The sequence below is a fragment of the Delphinus delphis genome, chromosome 18, assembly GCF_949987515.2.
Source record: "Delphinus delphis chromosome 18, mDelDel1.2, whole genome shotgun sequence".
In the NCBI taxonomy this organism is placed as follows: domain Eukaryota; kingdom Metazoa; phylum Chordata; class Mammalia; order Artiodactyla; family Delphinidae; genus Delphinus; species Delphinus delphis.
Window position 1 is genome coordinate 165,781 of NC_082700.1, and position 23,504 is coordinate 189,284.

The window sequence follows — 23,504 nt, forward strand, 5'->3', positions numbered from 1 at the left end:
TCTGTTTTTCTTTTCATGGCCTTCAGGATGATCACAAACTCAGCACTGAGGAATTGGAAACAAAATACGGTACAAACATCATTACGGTAAGTCGTCAGAGAACCAGTGATGGGGAGAGAATCCCAGGACTGTGCTCAGGGTTTGTGGAAAAGAATGAGTGACCTAAAGCTGCGACTCTGAGAATGCCAGCCACCCACATGCCCACCATGCGAGACAGGGCTGGTTCCCCTCGGGAGCTGGCCCGTCTGAACCACAGCCCTGGCCAAGCCCTCTGTTGAGCTGTGTGCTTGGTCACAAGCAGTTCTTTGACTGTGACCGCAGCGAAGCTGTGGTGACCCCAGGAAGGTTTGGATGCTTCCTCGTTGTCATGATCAGGGGTTGCTTTTAAACCCTGTGCCCAGGACGTATTAGGGTCTTATCAAGGCCTCCTCCGGAAAGGGACAAGGCTGCAGGGCACACCACGTGCCTCATAAAATCTCCCACCACAGAAGTAGGGCTTCCTTCTGTGAATTCAAATCTCAAATCTCAAAAGTTTTGGTGTCTTAACGTCAGGAGATCTGGGTGCACCTGTTCAAGTCAACAAGAATACCTGCAGTGTGAGGAGCAGGCGATGCCTGGGTTTCAGGAGTTCGCAGTGGGCGGGGGAGGCAGACGTGTAGGAAAGCGCTCAGCAGCCACGCTGCTCCCCGAGACGGCATGTGAGAGGCCGAAGGGCATGCTGAGGGAATGGCGGAGTCTGACAGGCGAGGCTCCCTGGGTGGTGCAGTGATTGAGTTGGGACGTAGTAACCGCTACCCACCCTCTGCAGAAACGTGACATCCAACCCAACGGGGGAGAAACGTCTGATTTCTGTTTCTTTTGGCTCTGCTTTCTCAGGGTCTCTCCAGCACCCGGGCTGCTGAGCTCCTGGCTCGGGATGGGCCCAACACCCTCACCCCCCCCAAGGAAACCCCGAAGATTATCAAGTTCCTCAAGCAGATGGTGGGGGGGTTCTCCATCCTCCTGTGGATAGGAGCCATCCTGTGCTGGATCGCATATGGGATTCAGTACTCCAACGATAAGTCCTCCTCCCTGGACAGCGTGAGGCCCTGGGGCTCCTCCTGGGTTTGGTGGTAACGGGGCGGGGGGCGGTGAGGAGTCAGCACCGTAACGCAAGGGCAGAGCACTGGGCTGGGGTCAGGGGTCCACCACTGATCAGTCACCACGTGAGTCTGAGAAAATCAGTCATTTTCCAAAGTGTAAAACAGAAATTACATCTGACATTCTGGTGTCTCAGAGGCAGTATGAGCATGAATTTTTAAGAGAGAGAGAGAAACACAAAAGTTCCTTCCTACGTGGAGAAAAAGGATCCCTGTCCACGTGAAGTGCTTTTGGGCTTTCTCTCCTCAAAGCTCTTCTCTCCCTTTGCTGCGGAGAGCTTCTGTGCCTGCTGATAACGGAGGACTGAAACACAAAACTGTACTGGCCGACGCGACGCTGAGAGAAGGAAGCCAGCTGAGAAAGGCCGCATACTGCACGATTCCATTGATGCGAAATGTTCAGAGCAGACCCGCCCTGGATGCAGAAAGCAGAGCCGTCGGTGGCCAGGGCTGGGCTGGAGTGGGGAGTGATGGCCAGTGGGCTCAAGGGGGCTTACTGGGATGACGGGTTGTGGTGACTGTTGCACACTGTACCTTATTAACGATCCCTTCGTTATATACTTCAAGTGTGTAAATTGTGTGCCTGCAGTTTACACCAGGACGCTACTGCCACGTCTCTCGCTGGCCATGGAGCACCCTGGCCCTAGGCTCCGGCTCATTCCTGATGCTTGTTTTTCTGATCGATGCCTGTCCCCCTCTCCCAGGTGTACCTGGGCTCCGTGCTTGCCCTGGTGGTTATTTTAACCGGGGCGTTTGCCTATTACCAGGAGGCGAAAAGCACCAACATCATGGCCAGCTTCCGCCAGATGATTCCACAGGTGGGTGAGGCACCCACTGCGGTGTCTGCGAGACTTGAGATGAGCGAGCATCAGGCTGGGGGAGTGGAAGAGCTTGGAGGCCTGGGCTCCCTCCCTGCTGCCTGCAAAGTGACCTAATCTCTGTGGAGCCCCTGTTTCCTCTCCGGGTTTTGAGATGATCAGCAAGATAAAATGGAGAAAAGCGCTTAGTCGAGAGCAAAGTGGGACAGGGACATGAGGCGTTGCACAGCATCTCCTGTGGTTTCTCCTCAGCGCTGGTGAACTGTTTAGACAAAAGCAGTCCAGGGGGCTCCGAGCGGGAACCAAGGAGGCCGACCTGGGATTCTTTAAGTGTCACCCTCTTTGCTCCCATTTCCCAGCCTCCCCACATGTGCTCTCAGTATGGGAGGCGCCCCCATCCCTCCGCCCACAGGAACCCAGGAGGGGTCCTCTAGGGAGACCATGCACTGCTGTCAGCGTGGCAGGAAAACCGCACCCTCGCTGGTCTGCAGAGCTGCTGGACAGAGGGGACTCTGGGTGGGATCTTCTGTGCTAGGAAGTGGAGACCCTTCTCTCGCGCCATTAAAGTTTTCCCGACCTGAGCAAGATTGTTAAACCCTTTGGCTCAACCTTCAGGAGTCTTCCTGGACCTCCCAGCAGGATCATTCATCCTTAATGGTCTCCCTTCCCGCCAGGCTCAGGGCTGTCGCTTTGCTGTACCCTCCCATGGCAGAATTTTCTGGGTCAAAGAATATCTCCATGAGCTCCTTCTCAAGAAACAATAGTTCTTAGGGTCTTCAGGCCCCAAGTAAAAGTCTTTGTTTCATTTTCTGCTATTCTGACAGCTGTGGGTCCTAGTGCCTCCCTTCCTGAGGTCTGGAGAGGGTGCAGGACTGCCATCGTCATTCCAGGAGGGAATCTGAGGCCTGGGTCATGATTTTCTTTCGCAGCAAGCTCTTGTCGTTCGAGATTCAGAGAAGAAGACAGTTCCTGCAGACCAGCTGGTGGTGGGGGATATAGTGGAGATTAAAGGAGGAGACCAGATCCCCGCGGACATCAGGTTGCTGTCTGCTCAGGGGTGTAAGGTGAGCGTCACAGGCGCCCCAAGGATCGTGCTCATGACCAGCTGGCTTGCTGTGGTCTTTCCAGGTCTCGGCATAACTGGGGAAGGGACAAGGTGCCCGACCCTGAACTTGTTTCAAAACTTCTAGGTAGACAACTCGTCTCTCACTGGGGAGTCTGAGCCCCAGCCCCGCTCCTCTGAGTTTACCCATGACAACCCCCTGGAGACAAAGAATATCAGCTTCTTCTCCACAACCTGTCTGGAAGGTAAGTCCAGCTGCTTGCAGGACCGCATGTTCCGCTCATAGCGCTTCTCCGTCTTCAGGCTTTGTTTTCCTCTCTTTACCATCACTTGCTGCAAAGCTTCTCCAAGAGAAGACGTGGAATTGAAGAACCTAGAGAGCTGGTGTTTGGCCTTAGTAATGTCATGTGCTGACTGGCCACGTAAGCCACCAAAGAGAGGTCCGTGAGGCTGTGGTCCCTCCTAGCTGAGGACCCCCAGAATAAAATGTCTGCTCCACCTGCAGGCACAGCGACCGGCATGGTCATCAGCACGGGTGACCGCACCGTCATTGGGCAGATCGCCTCGCTGGCTTCGGGAGTCCAGAACTCGAAGACGCCCATTGCCATCGAGATCGAGCACTTTGTCCACATTGTGGCAGGAGTGGCAATCTCCATCGGCGTCCTTTTCTTCATCATCGCAGTGTCCATGAAGTATTATGTCCTGGACTCCATCATCTTCCTCATTGGCATCATTGTGGCCAACGTGCCTGAGGGTCTCCTGGCCACTGTCACTGTGAGTCTGCACTACTAGTGGTCGTACGCTGACCCTGCTAACATGCCATTCTGCTGTGCTGGGTGAGCGCCCACCACGGCTGAGTCTGCTCCGTCAGGGGCAACCGTGGTACATTCTGAACAGACTGTTTCTTAGAGGGACAAAAAGGATTGTGATTTGGTAATATTTGAATGCAATGTCCTTGAGAACTTATATGTTCATTTTCAGGAGATCTGTCTGCAAATCCCTTAAGATCTAGATAAGACAGCCTTGAACCACCATTTATGGATTTTCTAGAAGCCGGATACCTCCCCCCACATTTCCACTGTTCTCAAAAGGAAAACAAACCAACAAACTCCTTTGGCAGTTTCTACAGCTGAGGGACTTGAGCACACTTTTTACCTCGCTTCTCTTCCCTCTCAGACTCCCACGGACACACACAAATGCTTCTGTGTGTTCCTGCAGAGCAGTTCAGCCCCTTCCTGTGCTTACGTCCAGGTTCAGCTTTGGTTCTCCCTGCTTAGCTCACCCTTGAACAAGGCCCTTCTCTGCGGTGCGGACCCCCCCCCCCCACAGGCAGGGAAGAGGACCTCGTATCTTCAGTCCTGTGTGAAGGTGGCCTGGCGCCATCCTGAGCAAAGACAGAAGTTTTTGATTCCAGGTCTCCTCTGACTCCAGCAGAGAGTAATTTGACAGAATTGGAGGCAAACAGAACCCTTTGAGATCTGCAGGGTTCAGAGAGAGCGAAGAATGTTTAAATATGGAGCTCTTAAAGTGAAACAAATGCTTCTTGATTCCCCAAAGCAGCAAGGCAGCCCTTTGGGACAAGCCCTTTGGCAAGCAGCGGTGGAAGTCCGTCTTACGCGTTCTTGCTTGTGAATGACAGCCATGGCCCCCTTTGTAATTACACATGACTTGCCTGGCTCTGCGACCTGTGGGCGCCTTAGGATCATTTTCCTGAAGGGGCAAAGGGACAACAGAGTGTTCCACGTTCAGTAGAAGGAAGGGCTGTGGCACGTCCATGCATAGGGCTTTACGGGCTTTATGGGCTTTCTCGGTCCTGGGGCCGATGCGGCTTTACTGCATCTACAACCATACCTGACACCAGTCCAGCTCTACCCGTTTCTGCATTATTGAACCCGAGTTCAAAAGGGTGGTTTTTCTCCAAGCTTCTCCCTCTCTCCTCCGTCTAGGTGGCTCTGTCACTGACAGCAAAACGCATGGCCAAGAAGAACTGCCTGGTGAAGGGCCTGGAGGCAGTGGAGACCCTTGGTTCCACCTCCATCATCTGCTCAGACAAGACGGGGACCCTAACCCAGAACAGGATGACCGTGGCCCATCTGTGGTTCGACAACCAGGTCTTCGTGGCGGACACTAGCGAAGACCATTCGAGTGAGTCTTCGGGCGCGTCCAGCCTGGCCCTGCACTGCGGACTCAGCCCTTGGGGTGAATAGTGCTGTTCGTGGGTGCGAGCCCAGCACCCTTGGCATCCCCTGTTCTTCTTTCCAGATCAAGTCTTTGATCAAAGCTCTGCAACCTGGGCCTCCCTGTCAAAGATCATAACGCTGTGTAACCGCGCTGAGTTCAGACCAGGACAGGAGAGCGTCCCCATCATGAAGGTGAAGGCCCTGCACACGGTCTCAGTTACAGGCAGAGCCACGTCACTTCCTTGTTCTGATTTGGTGCTTGACTTAATCTCTGCAGCTGAGTAGGTTTATGCTGTAAGAGCAAGTCTAATCACAAGACCTGTAGAAAACTTTTTTCGCTGTAACTAGCTTTGAGAAATCTAGAAGTTCTCAGAATATTCACTTGGGCCTTTTGAAAATTCTGTCTCTTTCCAGAAAATGAATGTGCCTTTAAGTTACTTTCCTAACTTCTTTATCAGCTAAGAAGATATAACCAAAGGTTACTTATTACATAAATGCCATTCACTGATGTTTAACATGTAATCGGCTGGAAATAGAGGGAGGGGTCTTAGAGCGTATTCCTCTGGGCTGCCTGGAGCTCTTGTATAATTGCAATATATGAAACTTCTCTCTCTCCTCCCCTCCTTTCCTTCCTCTCCCTCTCAGGAGTCACTGAGTCTGTGTCCTGGCTTTCCTGTTTGCCATCTGTTTCCTTCATTGACTCTTACTTATATTTTTTGTTTGCTTTTCTTTATCAGCCAGCTCATTAATTCTCCTTTTGGCCAATCACTTCTCTGTATCTTTCAAGTCCTTATCTCCAGTTCTAATTTCTCACCCAAATTCCATGCATCTCCAGCTCACTGTGTGTGTTTCCACTTGGAGGTTTTGCAGGCTAGACACTCAACATACTATACTTGTCACCTTCCACCTGTACCCACACTTGCTCCGAGTTAATATCTTATCCCAAATTTTCTATTTTTCTATGCTGCAACCATTTTACTTGTCATCCTTTTGGAAGTCATCTTTAACTTACTCCTTCCCAAATATCTAGTGAGTCAACAAGGCCTATTACTCTTGTTTCAGAACATCCAACTTTACATTTCTGTTATCACTAATACCTTGCATCGGAACAATTGTACCAACCTCTTAACTGGCCTCCATGATTCTGGTTTATCCCTCCCCTGTCTTTCTTGCATGCCACTAATTTTCCTGTCTTTCTTGCATGCCACTAATTTACTTCATTAGTTAGATGGACTACTTCATCTGACTTTGCTCAAAAACTTTCCATGCTTCTCTATTTTCTGCTTCTCGAGTGTAGGCCTCAGTGCTTGCCTTTCGGGGTTCTTTACATCTGCCACATTCTCCGTGTCCACCTGTGCTTCAGCACTCACGATAGAGTTTCCCCACCACGTGCCTTCCTTCACGGCTTTCTGGTTTCTAGAAGGCTTTCTTCTGCTCCTCTCTCTGTAGGTAACCCACCTGTCTTTCTTTCTCTTTTTTTTTTTTTTTTTTTTTTTTTTGCGGCTTGCAGGATCTTAGTTCCCTGACCAGGGATTGAACCCGGGCCCTGGCAGTGAAAGCGCGGAGTCCTAACCACTGGACCGCCAGGGAGCTCTCCCCACCTGTCTTTCAAGATCTAGTTCATAACTGCTTTTTTCATGAAAACTTCCTGCTCTCAGAGCTCTCACTTTTCTGAACTCCCCTAATGCCAGCAGGTGGCGCCCTGCAGTTAACAGTCCTAAGTCAGTCACCAATTGTGCGGTAATTGTTTTCTCTCTCCAGGAGATGGTAAGCTTAGGTTACGTGTTGGTTCGTCGCAATTGATCAGAGAAGAACCAGATTATGTGCTGCAACTATTTATCTCTTGATTCGCAGAAAGCTGTGGTTGGAGATGCCTCAGAAACTGCTCTTTTGAAATTCTCAGAGGTCATTTTGGGTAACGTGATGGAAATTAGAAAAAGAAACCGCAAAGTAGCTGAAATACCTTTTAACTCAACCAACAAATTTCAGGTGAGTTTTTCGTCACAACTGAATCTTTATCATCACTAGAACAGCATTTCCACCTGTGTAAGTATCCTTTGGTTAATATGTATTGTGAATGATACTTGACTTCAAAAATAGTCCTCAGAGATGCAGGGCCTGGACGTCTGGTAAACCTGTAAGAGGTTTCCCTGAAGTAAGTATAGAAAAAGAACGGTGAAGGTCCTGCCGTTCCCACGCGTGATCTATCTGCGTGACGTACACACTCACACGCACACAGACGCAACAGCACCCGCACTGGGTAACTTTGGCCAAGGAGGGGCAGCGGCCACATCCCAAAGGACGAGAGAAGGGTGGGGCATGGGGAGAAGCAGCGCTGCCCCTCGTCTGCGTCAGGCACTTTACGTGCTTTGTCTCATTTAATCCTCATTATAAGCCTGTGACGTAGGACCAAGTAACCCCAACTGAAGGGTGAGGAAACAGGCCTTAGAAAGCGCTGAGGTGACAGAGTCACACAAGCATCTAAGTGGCACAAGCACTTTTCACACCTCTGACTCCTGAGTCTATGCTTTTTCTGCCACAGCACAGAGTCTGGGCAGTTCAGTTCAGGCCATGTTGGTAAGCCTTGCCCTTTGTGAAGACCAGTGAGCGCCAGCCACACTGCTCTCCCGTTCTGCCCCCCAGGCGGTACGTAGGGATCGCCTCTCCCCCGTGGCTCAGGAAGAGAATGGTGATCCTTGCCTAGTTGTCACCCCTCATGCCAGGGGTGCCCAGCAGTCATGTTAGGACGAAGGACAGTTTCTAGCCCAAGGTGCTGGCACAGGTGGGATTCCCTGTAGACTCCAAAGCTGAGAGTGGGGCATCGTGACTTGGTCTTTGCATAACAGTAAATTATGTAAATAGGATAACCATGTTTGTGTACAAGTTTCTGGTGATAACCCACACATTTTCTTTTGTTTTTTTAAATTAATTTATTTATTTTTGGCTGCGCTGGGTCTTCGTTGCTGTGCACAGGCTTTCTCCAGTTGCGGCGAGCGGGGGCTACTCTTCATTGTGGTGCGTGGGCTTCTCATTGCAGTGGCTTCTCTTGTTGTGGAGCTCAGGCTCTAGGCACGCAGGCTTCAGTAGTTGTGGCTCACGGGCTCTGGAGCGCAGGCTCAGTAGTTGTGGTGCATGGGCTTAGTTGCTCTGCAGCGTGTGAGGTCTTCCCCGACCAGGGCTTGAACCCGTGTCCCCTGCATTGGCGGGCGGATTGTTAACCACTGCACCACCGGGAAGTCCCACCCACCCACACATTTTCTTTGGAAGGAATTTAGGACTGGAAAATAACTGTGGCGCAAACATCTTTGTGGATGATTGAACAGTAAAAAATCATGGTTAGCAAAACAGACAACTAACAATGTATGATGTAAAATGTAGAGGAAATCAGATTTCTGTTCAAAAATGTAGTGAAAATAGAATGAGTAGCAATTCTAAAATAATGATTGTAACAATAGTTATCATGTGCTAATTTCCACACTTCTCACAACAATTCTGTTAGACAGTAGAGAAGGAGGAAACAGGACATAGCCAGCCAGGGACAGAGCCAGGACTCAGGCAGACCCAGGGGACCATGCTCTTAGGACTAGGCAGGATGGCCTTCCAACCATGAACGAGACTCAGAGTCCCCCCGGGGCTCTGTCTCCTCCAGGGAAGGCTTCCTCGTCGTGTGAGATGTGAGGAAAAGCGGGTTCTGTGAGGCCTCGTGTACGGAATGTTGAGGGTTGGTCTAGAAAGGAGAGGGTCCTTCAGCAGAGGCCAAAGAGCCTCTGGGATGCTATTAGCGCCATTTTATATCCGCACACGAGCAACACTCAGCACTAAGCAAGGTGGTTGGGTGTCACGACCTTGGAGGGTCTCTGGGGCCTCGTTCAACCCAAGGAAACAAAGTGGACAGTCTTAGAATAGCAGTTCCCCAAACTGAGACTGGTCCATTAAAATATTTTCCATAGTTTATGGCAAATTGAAAAATTAGGACAATATTTTATAAAATTTTATATAGAGATGAAAGAATTGAATTTAGAAGATTATCCTTTATGTCCTGCATGGTTAGGGCAGGGACTCTGGGGCCTGCTGGCCAGAATTCAGGTCCCACCTCAGCCCCCTGCTAGCGGTCACTGAACTCTCTGCACCTCAGATTCCTCCCTTGTAAAAGGCAGTAATAATGGTACCCATGGCCATAGTTTTGAGAATTAAATGAGTCCATTTAATTTCTGGGCACTCAGAACAGTATACACAATAAAAGTATTTATTATTTCTACTTTAAGTGTTAAAATGCCCTACCTTTCAGAAAATGATAGTGACAGTAGGTGGAGGTTTTTGGTTCGGTTAGTTGGTTTTTTTAATGTCGCTACTTGGCAATGTGAAAAAAGCTGCAACCTTGCGTTTGCCCTCCATGGTTTTTTTTTTTTTTTTTGGACTCATCTCTGATATCCAAAAGTCTATAAACTACTGGTTTAGAATCAACTGGTAGACCCAAAATGATAGAATTTTTCTTTGTAACTTACTCATTCTCTCCCAAACACTCCAGCTTCCTAAAATTCTTTCCAGGGCTTAGAAGGGTACCTGGTATAAAATAAGGTCTAGACTTAGCCACTTTATTATTGTCTATAAATTTTTCCACAGTTTTCCCGATTATCTTATTAGGGTACATCTAGAAGTAGAATTGTGAGGTCAAAGGGTAATGATGGTAAAGTTGTGATTCTTGTTACTTAGCTGTCCCCCCAGAGGCCTGAGCGTGAGAGGCTGTCCTCACAGCCCTCACGTCCTCTGTCACATCCAGGTAATGACGCTGCCCACGTGCCTGACTGAGTGCAGGACGTTTCGGGTCTGCAGGGAGGGCAGTCAAGGCAGGAGGTGAGACAAGGCAGCTCCCAGCCCTCTGACCCCACGGTCGCCCCAGGAGATCGTGTTCAAGGCAGCAGGTTTCACAGGACGACAGCGCATCGGGCCTCCCTAAAGCAGCCAGTTTCTGTTTGAGAGACAGGCTGAGTTTCCCCCTGCGAGACACCCTGATTCAAATTCAAGGTGTCCCCCTGGGCTGGGACAGAGTCTAGCTCTCTGCATATTGCTTGGGTAGAAAGGACAGAATGTGCCTGCAGAGGACACTCCTTCTTTATAAATCAAGGACCAGTAGCCAACAGAGAAAGGGGTGTTTTTAATCTTGTCGTGTTGCTCATTTAAAGATGTGTCCAGTTCAGGCCCTTAGTAGTAAAGACGGTGTCATTGCCCGATGCCACACTGAACATGCTCGACCCCTTTCCCCCGCAGCTCTCCATACACGAGACAGACGACCCCAGTGACAAGCGTTTCCTCATGGTGATGAAAGGGGCCCCCGAGCGGGTCCTGGAGAAGTGCAGCACCATCATGGTCAACGGCCAGGAGCAGCCTCTGGACAGGAGCACGGCCAAGGCCTTCCACACGGCGTACATGGAGCTGGGCGGCCTGGGGGAGCGCGTGCTGGGTGAGCAGAGCCCTGATCCCGCCCGTGAGGCCCGCGGCTCTCTGCCGGCCTCCGGCACACGAGGAGACAGGCCTGCGATGTAGCGGAGTAGCTCTGGCGTCCACTTGAGTCATAAAGGAGAAATGGTCAACGTACAAGAGACACTGTGTGATGGATAGTGTGCGGGGCGGTCCCTTCCAGATCAGGGAAATCTGGGAAGTTACCGTGGGACGGGTTGCATTTCATTCTGGACTTGGAGTGAGGGAACTTGAAGGGAGGTAGGGAGCGCACTCACGCAGAGGGAACCTCGTGGGCCAGAGCACAGCGGTGGGAACGGATGGAGTGGCACGCGCCTTGTCGAGGCTGCAGGTGGACGAGGTACCACGGTCCTGGGACACAGGGCTAGGAGGGTCGTGTGGAGGTCGGCTTGCGGCGCCCTTCTTGGCGAGGACAGGAGCAGAGTAGGTCTCAGCAGGAGGTGCTGCCCTCACTCAGGCGAAAAGGGATTTGATCCCAGGCAACGGGAACGTGAAGGTCACATACAGAGACTGTGGAGGCACAATTGGTAAGACTTAGCAGCTAATTAGAGGGGAAAAGTAAGTTTAAAAAAATGTTGAGGGGCCTTCCTGGTGGCGCAGTGGTTGAGAGTCCGCCTGCCGATGCAGGGGACACGGGTTCGTGCCCCGGTCTGGGAAGATCCCACATGCCACGGAGCGGCTGGGCCCGTGAGCCATGGCCGCTGAGCCTGCGCGTCCGGAGCCTGTGCTCTGCAACGGGAGAGGCCACAGCAGTGAGAGGCCTGCGTACCGCAAAAAAAAAAAAGAAAAAAAAAATGTTGAAGCTTCCCACTGAGCAGTTAGGGAAAACGTACTGCCAGTAACTGAGAGAAGGGGGCGTTAGAGGTGGAAGGAACCTTAGAAGCACAGCCACCGTGGCAGAAGCCTGTCAGTGGCAACGTAAGGGGTATCACAGGACATGTTCTGCTGGGAGAATCGGGGGCCGTCGAAACAGCAGCTCTGAACGACAGGGTGATGGATGGGTTCAAGGTAGCAGAAGTTCATACTGACGATAAGGCTCATTAAACATTGTGAAAGCTCTTGCCAGTAGAGATGGAATCTGTGGAATGTGTGTTTCTAAAGGACATTTGCGTCTGTAAAGCAAATAAAATACATAAGTGAGTTGATAATGCTTGAGGCGCGCCCCACAGCACCAAGTAGTCTTTCAAGGCAGGATTGCTGCCCGTCTGAGTTGCTCTAGGACCCTCACGTTTGACCTTTCCCTCACATGTGATTAAAGGCTGAACATCATGCCCTTCCCCTGACGCCCCAGTTCCTTCCCCGGTTTGCGCAGGAGCACATTTTGTTTTCTCTGCCGAAAAGGGCCTTCCCACCGCCTGTCCTCCCTTCTTTCCCCAGGAAACATCCGACTCCTTGCTCAAGAGTGAGCTCACATGACCTCCTCGGTGAAGTCTTTCCTGTTCTCAGGTGGCTGAGCGTAGCCCTGCTCTGTGGTACTCACCACGCTCCGGGCTCTTCATCTCTTTGTGTCTGTCCCCCACTAAACTTCAACCTCTTGGGAAGTAAAGGCTGTCCACTTCTGGGCTTTCTGTTTCCAGAACATAACAGAGAACCTAATGGGCACAGAGTAAATTATTTTGGGATGAAACATGTCTTTCCTAAAAACAACATGTGTTATGGAACTGAAGGAATTAAACAGTTCTGGTTAAACTCTAAAGGACTGAGAGTGTATGAAAATGTTCCTTCTTTCTTTCATTCTTTTTTCTTTGTTGTTGTTCCTTCTTTCTTGTGTCATTTCTTATCCTGGTTTCATTGACTCCCAAATTTATACCCATTTCAGGTTTCTGTCATCTCTACCTGCCAGCAGACGAGTTTCCAGCAACCTATTCATTTGATGTAGACACAATGAACTTTCCTACTTCCAACTTCTGTTTTGTGGGCCTCTTATCGATGATCGACCCGCCTCGGTCCACGGTCCCTGATGCGGTCACCAAGTGCCGGAGTGCAGGGATCAAGGTGGGACTTACACATTCCTGAATTAACAAGTCCTCCATTGATGTTGGATCCCTTTCTAGGAACATTTGTCATGGGAGAGTCAGTATTTAGGTCTCTTCAACTAAATGTCATAATTCCCCTTTTTTTAGTCTCCACTTTCACTGTACTAAGATTTCAGTAACTGTCCCATAAAAGCAAAGTGATTGTGTCTGTGTGGAATAAGCCACAAGAGTAACTGCAGCGAGCAGAAAGCTGTGTCCCTGTGCCATGAGGTGGTCACATCTTGCCCTAGACTGTGATAGACAGTAATAGGTTTTATTACTTAATCTCGAGGTCCAGCTTCCATACTCCATTTCCCTCATGATATAAAAGCCAAAATATGAATTCCATTACCGTGTAAATTGCAAGGCTGTGGAGCATCACGAAGCTGCCCAAGGAGACATCCTGTCAGCCCTTTCACAGATAAAGTTATGTCCGAAGGAAAGGCTGGATGTCAGAGGAGGAAATGTAAGAAGCTTAGGAGCAAGGGTAGATCTCGTGGGATCAGTGTGCCCTTCAAAGACAGCTGCTTCTTTGACCTAAAGATCAAGGACGACTCATTAGGGCAAAGCATAGTCATCCCTAGCCGTGCTGTACGGGGCCATGGTGGAGCAGGCGATGCCGAGTTGTCCCTGCTCAGGTACCTGAGCCCCTCACCGTCTACATGCCCTTCTCATTGTTTGTGTTCTAGATCATCATGGTTACTGGCGATCATCCAATCACAGCCAAAGCTATTGCCAAGAGTGTAGGTATCATTTCCGCCAACAGTGAGACAGTGGAAGACATTGCAAAACGCCTCAACGTTGCTGTGGCACAGGTTAACAAGCGGTGAGCTCGGAACCCACCCAGCAGAACTCAGGTTCTTAGCCACGGGGCCCTGTTGCCTGTAAAGAGCCGTGCTGTGGGTGCAAACCCCTTTCCTGCCAGACATCCTCTCAGGGTTATGTGAGGCTGCTTTACTCTATAACGTATGTATCCATTCCTTCCTCAAAATTGGATTGAGCACCGGACATGTGCCAGGCATGGTACTGGTGCCATGAGGGTTACCTGTATGCATGTCTTGTATGAAATTTCAACCCAATGAAGCAGATCTGAAAACTTAAGTGCCTAACTTAGCATGAAGAAACTGAAGCAAAGACTTTACAGGAAATTACCAGCCATTGATGCAGTTGTGTAATCAAGAATATTGAGAACACTTTGCATTCCATGTGCCCTCCCAGTCTGCATCTTGCGTATTTATTCCATTGGCTTCATAATGTGTAGCTATGGAAACATACTTCTCTTTACTTTTTACTTGGTAGTAAATAGAATGGAAGCTTCGTAAGGAAAGACTGGTTTTCTTGTGTCTCCTAATTCTTTAAATCATGTTCATCCTTTAGTCCAGTCATCTGTCCATTTGTTCTGTATTCTTTCAACAAATAATTGTTGAGTGCCTAGTGTCTACCAGGCACTGTGCCAGACACTGGAGCTATAGCAGAAACAGACCAGACACTCTCCCCACATTTGGGGAGCTTTCCATTGAGCCAGAGGGGAAGAAAAATAAATTAATTGTGATGTGGTAAGTTCAGTGAAGGACACACAGGGACAAAGGAGCTGGCAGTGGGAGCCTGGACTGTTGATCATTTATATGAGTCAAGGGCTCCAAAGTCTTAGTTTGAAAATTAGTGTCATTGGCTTTATTATACTTTCATGCATGTGGGGAAAAAAGGGAAAAACCAAAGAACCTCTTCTAGTTTACCCAAGCATTTATGCCTTTTAGGAACACAGAGCTGTCAGGTAGTGAATTACTACCAGGGCAATGAATTACCAGTTAAGACAACCAAACAGTTGAACGGCCTCTGGGCACAGCAGCAGTATCTGAAGTCTAAGGGTCTTCCACCGCTCTTTTGTGTCAATAGCATTCATCTATGAAGACAGGTTTGGAGCTTTTGTTTATCTGTTTTGATTTTTTAAATAGTAAGATTATACTTTTTCCTACAAGTTACCACACAGGAGAGAGGGGTGGATGCTTTGTGAACATTTTCAATTGTCCACTGTATCAACTCCAGCTTCATGATCACAGAATAACATTTTTTGCAGCTCTGGGGAGAAAGGAAACACCCTTTCTTTCTTAACTTACTTTTATTTATATATATTTTTGTTAATAAATTTTTTTATTTACTTTTTTATTTACTTATTTTTGGCTGCATTGGGTCTTCGTTACTGAGTGCGGGCTTTCTCTAGTTGTGGCGAGCAGGGGCTACTCTTTGTTGTGGTGCGTGGGCTTCTCATTGCGGTGGCTTCTCTTGTTGCAGAGCACGGGCTCTAGGGGTGCGGGCTTCAGTAGTTGTGGCGCGCAGGCTCAGTGGTTGTGGCGCACAGGCTTAGTTGCTCCGCGGCATGTGGGATCTTCCCGGACCAGGGCTCGAACCCGTGTCCCCTGCACTGGCAGGTGGATTCTTAACCACTGTGCCACCAGGGAAGCCCCATATATATACATTTTCTTACCAGAATATAGGAAGACCTGTAGTTTGAGTCAAGTGCTAGAATTCCAATATTTAGCACCGATAGGAAAGAACAGACCTAAAAAAAAAGCTCAGAACTTTTAGAATGAAAAAAGCATGCAGTGTTTTGTACTAAAGGATGTTTAAGCTGAGATTAGAAGGCTGGAGTGTTCACCAAGGGAAGGGAAGTCGACGTAGCAGGACGTGTGAGGCCTTTGCACGGAGAGTCCGGGGGCTCAGAACTGAGAAGCCTAGTGGGCTGCTGGCAAGAGTCAGAAGGGACGGATGGCATGGGCTGCACCCAGCCCTGCAGACCGAGTAGGGATTCCGGGGTCTGCTCAAAGCACAGCGGAAGCCTCGGGAGAGCGTTCACAGGGGACAGCACAGTCAGATCTGCACATAGTTTCTAGAACCTCGCTTTTATAGTCAGCAGTTGAAAGCTTTCCTCAAAGAAGACCTCAATAAACTTCTCTCCCTGCATGGCTCATGGCATAGCAGACACTAGAAATAGGAAATGACGGCAAAGAATTGTTACCCATGTGTTTAGGCTACGCTGGATTCTAGGACCCAAAACGTACAAACAGGCAGGTTTTTTTACCCTCCTTTTACTTGTTGAGTAAAGCATTGCCCCGGGAAGTACCACCTCTCACACATTCCTGGAAGGAAATGGCTAATTGGCTTTTTCCTACTGTTGAGTGATGCAAGGAAATGCCTTATTTGTCAGCCTTGGTTCACTGTCTTGAAATGAGACCAAAGTATCCCGAGTACTCACACACCCGGTTATCCCACCAGAGGACTAGGTGTCAGGACTGTGGGCTCCAGGTAAAATCAAAGAGGTTCAGCCCACCTCCCGCCCAGAACAGTGTTTCAGCCTTGAGCCTCAGCCAGTTCCTGCTGCCCTTCCAGGGACGCTAAGGCCGCTGTGGTGACCGGCATGGAGCTAAAGGACATGAGCCCGGCGCAGCTGGACGAGCTCTTGGCCAACCACTCGGAGATCGTCTTTGCCCGGACGTCCCCCCAGCAGAAGCTGATCATTGTGGAGGGCTGTCAGAGGCAGGTGGGTGGACGCAGCACGGGGGGAACCTTCCAGGTGTGTCACCATCCCACGGGGACATGCAGCGCTGAGCGCTGGGCCCCCATCCTCACCACCCCACATCTCCACCCGTCGGGGCTGACCCTCTGCTCACCTTGGGGCCTTGTGACAGGGAAGTTTGGCGCTATGGGGGATGTGAGTGGACGCAGAACAGAAAGCGCAAAGCCATAAGACAGCGTACCCACTGTCGCCTGCACACACACTGGGTTTTTTCCCTCCAGTTTCGTGGAGATATAATTGACGCACAGCACTGTATAAGTTTAAGGTGTGCGGCATAGCAATCTGACTTGCATATGTCATGAAATGATTATCACAGTAAGTTTAATGAACAGCTGTCTCATATAGATACAAAATTAAAGAAAAAGAAAAAAGAATTTTTTCCTGTGATGGGGACTCAGGATGAATTCTCAACAGCTTTCCTGTAATGTTGTGTGTTACATCCCCAGCACTCCTTGTAACTGGGAGTTGGTGCCTTTGACCCCCTTCCTCCAATTCCACCTCCCCTCACCCCCCACCTCTGGTAACCACAAATCTGATCTCTTTTTTTATGTGTTTGTTTGTTTGTTTTTACGTATAATTGAGCTACAACACTGTTGGTTTCTGGTGTGCAACATAATGATCTGATATTTCTTTACAATTCAGAATGATCACAACAATTAATTCAATTACCACCCGTCACCTTATTACATATTGACTGTGTCTCCCACGCTGTACGTTTCACCCCTGCCACTCATTTATTCTGTAACTGAAAGTGTGTCTTCATCCCCCATGCTTGTTTCACTCAACACCCCCACCCTCCCCTCTGGCAACCACCTGTTCTCTGTATCTATGACTGTTTCTGTTTTGTCACGTTTGTTCATTTGTTTTGTTTTGTAGATTCCACATATAAGTAAAATCATATGCTATCTGCCTTTCTCTGACTTATGTCATGTGGAGCATGACACCCTCTAGGTCCGTTCACATTGTTGCAACTGACAAGATTTCATTCCTTTTTCTTATGGCTGAGTAACAAATTTACACACCACATCCTCTTTATCCATTCACCTATTCATGGGCATTTGGGTTCCTTCCGTATCTTGACTATTGTAAATAATACTGCAATGATCACTGGGGTGCATGTATCTTATCTAATTGGTGCTTTTGTTTTCTTCAGAAAAATACCCAGAAGTGGAATTGCTGGATCCACTGGTAGTTCTATCTTTAAATTTCTGAGGAACCTCCATACTGGTTTCCATAGTGTCTGCACCAATTTACAGTCCCATCAACAGTGCACAAGTGTTCCCTTTCTTCCATATCCTTGCCAACACTTGCTATTGGTTGTATTTTTTTTTGTCTTTATTAAATTTATTACAATATTGCTTCTGTTTTATGTTTTGATTTTTTGGCCACGAGACACTTGGGATCTTACTTCCCCAACCAGGGATTGAGCCCACACCCCATGCACTGGAAGGAGAAGTCTTAACCACTGGACCGCCAGGGAAGTCCCTGGTTGTCATTTTGATGATAGCCATTCTCACAGGTGTGAGATGGTACATCATCGTGGCTTTGATTTGCATTTTCCTTATGATTAGTGGTATGGAGCATCTTTTCATGTGCCTGTTGGCCACCTGTATATCTTCTTTGGAGAAATGTCTATTCAGGTCCAGTTTTTAATTGGATTGTTTATTTTTTTAATGTCAGGTTGTATGAGCTCTTTGTATAGTTTGGATATTAACCCCTTGTTGGATATATCATTTGCAAATATCTTCTCCCATTCAGTAGGTTGCCTTTTTGTTTTGCCGATAATTGCCTTTGCTGTGCAAAAGCTTTCTGGTTTGATATAGTCCCACTTGTTCACTTTTGCTCTTGTTTCCCCTGCCTGAGAAGAGAGATCCAAAAAAATATTGCTAAGACTGATGTCAAAGGTGTACTGCCTATGTATCCTTCTAGGAGTTTTACGGTTTCATATCTTATATTCACATTTAAGTCTTTAATCCATTTTGAGTCTATTTTTGTATATGGTGTGAGAAAGTGGTCCAGTTTCATTCTTCTGCATGTAGCTGTCCAGTTTTCCCAACATCATATAGTAAAGAGGCTGTCTTTCCTCCATTGTATATTCTTGCCTCATTTGTTGTAGATTAATTGCCCACATTATTGTGGGTTTGTTTCTGGGCTCTCTGTTCTGTTCCATTGATCCATGTGTCTCTTTTCTGTGCCAGTACCATACTGTTTTGATTACTGTAGCTTTGTGGTATAGTTGAAATCAGGAAGTGTGATACCTCCAGCTTCGGTGTTTTTTCTCAAGATTGTTTCGCCTATTTGGGGTCTTTTATGGTTTCATACAAATTTTATAATTACTTATTCTACTTCTGTGAAAAATGTCATTGATATTTTGACAGAGACGGCATTGAGTCTGTAGATTGCCTTCGGTAGTATGGTCATTTTAACAATATTATTCCAATCTAGGAACACAGTGTATCTTTTTATCTGTCTGTGTCGTCTTCAGTGTCTTATAGTTTTCCGAGTACAGGTCTTCTGCCTCCTCAGTTAAATTTATTCCTAGGTATTTTATTCTTTTTGATGCAATTGTGAGTGGGATTGTTTTCTTCATTTCTCCTGAGAGTGCGTTGTTAGCGTATAGAAATGCAACAGATTTCTATTTACTAATTTTGTATTTATTAGTTCTAACAGTTTTCTGGTGGAGTCTAGGATTTTCTTTGCTTAGTCTCAGGTCATCTGCAAACAGTGACAGTTTCACTTCTTCCTTTCCAGTTTGGATTCACATTGGTTTTAATTATTCACACACATCTTGTTTGGGGCTTGTTGCTCTTGCTTCTGGGATTTGCTGTCTTAATCTTTCCCCCCAAACCCAAAGCGGGCCTTCATTTTGCCTCTGGCTGACCTCGCGGCCTCAAGACAAAGGGAGTGGGTGGCCCCTGCCCAGGCTGCTCACTCACCTCCTCTTGGTGTCCCCACAGGGTGCTATCGTCGCTGTGACAGGGGACGGAGTTAACGACTCCCCGGCTCTAAAGAAGGCAGACATCGGGATCGCCATGGGGATAACGGGCTCTGATGCAGCCAGAAGTGCAGCCGACATGGTCTTGCTGGATGACAACTTCGCGTCCATCGTCACAGGGGTGGAGGAAGGTGAGTGGGGTCTCAAGGGGTCTTAGCGAGGGCTGGGGCCGCCTGCAAAATCAGAAGCGAGTCCTGTAAGGAGAAACGTAACGTCTTTGCCTAGGTCGCCTGATCTTTGACAACCTAAAGAAGACTATCGCGTACACCCTGACCAAGAACATCGCTGAGCTCTGCCCCTTTCTGATCTACATCATCGCTGGGCTTCCCCTGCCCATTGGCACCATTACTATCTTGTTCATCGACTTGGGCACGGACATAGTAAGTAGCCCTAAAGGGAACAGCGTCTGATAAGTTCCCCAGGTGATGGAAACTTCAGAGTCATTACCTTCAAGAGCAAGAGATGCACTAAATCAATGCTTCTCAAACCTCGACGTGATGGGGCCTGAAGTTCTGCATTTCTGACAAGCTCTTAAGTGCTGCCGAGTTTGCTGGTCCACCAACCACACTTCAGAGCAAAGGACTAGAGAGATCTGTCATATGTTTGAAAATTAAAACCACTGCCCTCCATATAAGAACTTTTCAAGACATAAGTTCTTCACCATTCCGAAAAAGCATGCCATCAGTCAGTTTCAGCTCACATGCCTCCCTTTTCTTTTGAGAAGATGCAGCTGTCATCAAAGTAGTCCCTGTACTGCTGGGGGCCCAGTGGCTGAAGTGATAACCCACAGCCGCTCCTCGTTAAGTAAAAGGATCTGTGACCCCGAAGCCCCTCACCAAACACAGTAAGAAGTAGCCACGATTAACACTCTGTAAAGCTGCACGCTGACCTACAGTAACGTCACCTAAACCCTCTCCCCTTCTCGGACGAATCCCTTTAAGAAAGCTTCGTGGCAGTTATTCCCGTGGCTCTGGCTTACACAGGTGACAGGCAGCAGCAGAACTCATAGCCCTGCAAGTTGCCGCCTCCTCCCTCATCTCATAGGACAGCTGCAGGGCACCCTCCACGCTGCAGGGGGCTGGGGGTATCTTTACCTTAGTGGGGAGCTGAGGCCCCAGAGCCTGCAGTCAGATCACTTTCCAGGCCCTTGAAGTTTGCTCATTTTCTCCACTCTAGTGGTTCTTCCAGGCATCACCGGGGACCTGGTTAGAAATGCAGATTCTCTGCCCTCCAGCGGGGGAGGACCTGTGAGAGGACCACTGGTCAGTGGCGGGGCGAAGTGGGAGAGGACAGAAGGAGAGAAAAGTGCTTTATAACTAGCATTGTTTAGAACTGGAAGCACAAGGCAATGATCAGAAGCCGACTGACTCTTAAATTCTCTACAGATGACGCACCCCGAGGCCTGTACCCTGGAGAGACCAGTTGCCTAACCCCATAGTCCCTGGTTACGCAGCCGCTGTCCCCTTGTGTCATAGTGTTTCAGGGCCGGGCCTCACGGGGTCTCTCTCCCTCTAGATTCCCTCCATCGCCCTGGCTTATGAGAAAGCTGAAAGTGACATTATGAACAGGAAGCCTCGCGACAAGAAGAAGGACAGACTGGTGAACAAGCCACTTGCCGTGTACTCCTACCTGCACATTGGTGCGAGGAGGGGCCTCCCAGAGAATTCTTTTCGCCTTGTGGGGCAGGGTTGGGACGTGAGGAGGAACCCAGAGGAGAATGAGGTCGGGGCAATTCTGAAGTCATTACAGCACCTCTTCTGTTCTTTCAGGCCTCATGCAGGCCCTGGGAGCTTTTGTTGTATATTTCACCGTGTACGCAGAGGAGGGCTTTCGACCCAGCACTCTCCTTAACCTCCGGGTGGAGTGGGAAAAGGGCTATGTGAACGACTTGGAAGACAGCTATGGACAAGAATGGGTAAGGGCGGGCCCTCCAGCAGTGTCCTCCTGGGAAGACCGTGAGGGGACAAAGCAGGTGACAGCTTTCTCGGTTAACGGGGCTTGTGGGCCCCTTGGTCACAGCGGTTTGCCTCTTTCGGGGCTCAGCTCACCTCTCGAGTTAGGTGCCTAGAGCGCACCTTTTCACATTAGCTTTGCGATAGGTGTGTAAGAGTAACCAGCCAACATTGCCACAGTTGGGCCAAATCCATTAAGTTAGCATCTTTTCCTGCTCAGCTGGTTAAAGGAAAGAAAGGTTTCTTTCCAACCACAAGGAGGTGATCCTCGCTCAGTCTTGGTAAGGGGGAGAGAGTAGAGGCTTACAGCAGTGTGCTGGTGCCTCCCTGAAGTTTCCATCCTGGCCCTCATGGACTTCTCTTTCTCTGGCCGTTGACAGACAAGCTACCAGAGGAAGTACCTAGAATGGACGGGCTACACAGCATTCTTTGTTGGCATCATGGTCCAGCAAATAGCAGATCTGATCATCAGGAAAACCCGGAGGAATTCCATCTTCCAGCAGGGTCTCTTCAGGTACGGCCGGCATCCACCCTCATGGTTCAGCCTGGGCCTTTGCTGCAGGGATGACGAGGCGTTGACTGTGCTGGGTGTGTGGGGCTGAGCCTGGGAGTTCAGAATCTGTTTGCTTTTGTGTCTTACAGAAATAAAGTCATCTGGGTGGGGATTGCCTCGCAGGTTATCATCGCGCTAATCCTCTCCTACGGCCTCGGGAGTATCGTGGCCCTGAACTTCACGATGCTCCGGTGAGGTTCCCTTCAACAGTGGGGAGGGAGGAGTGAGCCCCCATCTGCTGTCACGGCCTAAATAATCACTAGGGTTCCAGAGACTCTTTCCCCTCAAGTCTTTCAAAGGAGGTAAAATGGCGCCGGTCTTATATCAGTCCGAGCCTTTGACCCGCTAGTTTTTTTCAGAAGACGAGGTGGGTTTTCCATCCCTCACCATCCCATCTGTACCCTCGTCCGGCAGACCACTTCCCAGGCAGGCGTTGTTTCTAGTGGTCACGGTCCAGTGTGGTTTTACGCTGTGTGACGCAGTGGCGTCGTTCTCTCCAGTGAGGCTGGGAAGTGACCGAGAAGCTCCTCCACTTGTGGGGCGGGCCCCCCTCTGGGTGCGTGGGTCTCACCTCCCTCCCTCCGCCCCCTCCCAGGCCTCAGTACTGGTTCGTGGCTGTACCACACGCTGTTCTGATCTGGGTGTACGATGAGGTGCGGAAACTGGCCATCAGACTCTACCCTGGAAGTAAGTAGTAGTATGATTTGGGGGTCTCTGTCTAGTGCAACAGACTCCCCTCAGTTTCTAGCTTACTGTTTTCTACCTCTATAGGCTGGTGGGATAAGAACATGTACTATTAAGACCACCTTACTTCCCGAGCCCCCAGCTGCACGTCAGAATGTTCTTCATCTTCCGGCCGCCAGCTGGGCGATTGCAGCCGTGGGGACATCGTCAGAACGCGTTTAAGAAATGACAGAACTGTAGGAAAGATGCTCACTAATGTTTTGTAATTTAAAGCAGAGATTTAACTGTTCATACATGATTTTAATTTATATATCTATCTCGTTATTTTAAAATATGTGAATTTCAAGGGAACGGTGTAGGGAAGCATGGCGTGTTTATATGTATATAAAGGTCACTCGTGTTAAATAATCTCGGGTAATCCAGACATCTGCTGGGGTCTCGCTGTCCCTTAATTCTAGACAGGACTGCTCAAACCTCCATTCCACACTCTGTTAAAAGTCCAGTGACCACCCTAAGATTCCTGTGAATTCCCAGGGAATTTATTACTTCACAGTCACCTTGCTCAGAAAAGGCTAATTCAGCTAGAGGTTTGCAAGGGCTGAAGCGATGGCACATTTACATCACAGCAACTGGGACGACCTCAGTTTGACTCTGAGGCGTGGTCCTGTGATGCCCTCCCTCCTCCCGAGCTGACCACCCTGACCACCAGCTCCAAAAGGGAGCCCCGGGGCGTTGGCATAGGCTAGCCCCAGGTTCTCCCCTGGCCCAAAAGGGTTTTCATTTACCAGGATTCATCCTCAGTGGAGGACCACTGTGACTTAACACGTAATATTTATTTCTTGTAAGACAGTCGCAAAGCACTCCGCAGCGCTAATTTTATGTTTCATGCTTTAACTTAGGTTTATTCATGTGTAACATGTGTGCTCACACCCATATTGACACCCCAGAGAGGCCTCGTTTTTGAGTAAAAGATGTTTTATAAAACCAGGCCTGAGGGTGGTGTTCTAATTAATTTGAGTTTGTCTAAAATGCACAGCATAGGACAGATGTGAT

At 48.9% G+C, this 23,504-nt stretch overlaps 1 protein-coding gene across 1 annotated transcript; it reads left to right on the forward strand.

Moving 5' to 3' along the window:
- Window positions 1-963: 963 nt before the first annotated feature.
- Window positions 964-22,693, forward strand: LOC132413896 (potassium-transporting ATPase alpha chain 2). The gene is made up of 20 exons (XM_059996156.2): window positions 964-1,080; window positions 1,844-1,957; window positions 2,887-3,021; window positions 3,148-3,265; window positions 3,526-3,794; window positions 4,967-5,165; window positions 5,283-5,392; window positions 7,055-7,189; window positions 10,469-10,661; window positions 12,498-12,673; window positions 13,383-13,519; window positions 16,081-16,231; window positions 19,225-19,393; window positions 19,488-19,642; window positions 20,778-20,901; window positions 21,032-21,177; window positions 21,595-21,728; window positions 21,857-21,958; window positions 22,363-22,454; window positions 22,539-22,693. Exons 1-20 carry the CDS (start codon window positions 979-981, stop codon window positions 22,565-22,567), a joined length of 2,790 nt encoding a protein of 929 aa, XP_059852139.2. The 5' UTR covers window positions 964-978; the 3' UTR covers window positions 22,568-22,693.
- The last annotated feature ends 811 nt before the right edge of the window (window positions 22,694-23,504 follow it).

What these genes read in the sequence shown, in the direction of transcription:
- LOC132413896 (XM_059996156.2), top strand. Translation starts at nt 979, where the DNA reads ATGGTGGGGGGGTTCTCCATCCTCCTGTGGATAGGAGCCATCCTGTGC. An exon ending in AGAGCGTCCCCATCATGAAG is followed by an intron (nt 5,393 to 7,054) that starts GTGAAGGCCCTG and finishes CTTGATTCGCAG; the next exon opens with AAAGCTGTGGTTGGAGATGC. An exon ending in GTGGCACAGGTTAACAAGCG is followed by an intron (nt 13,520 to 16,080) that starts GTGAGCTCGGAA and finishes CTGCCCTTCCAG; the next exon opens with GGACGCTAAGGCCGCTGTGG.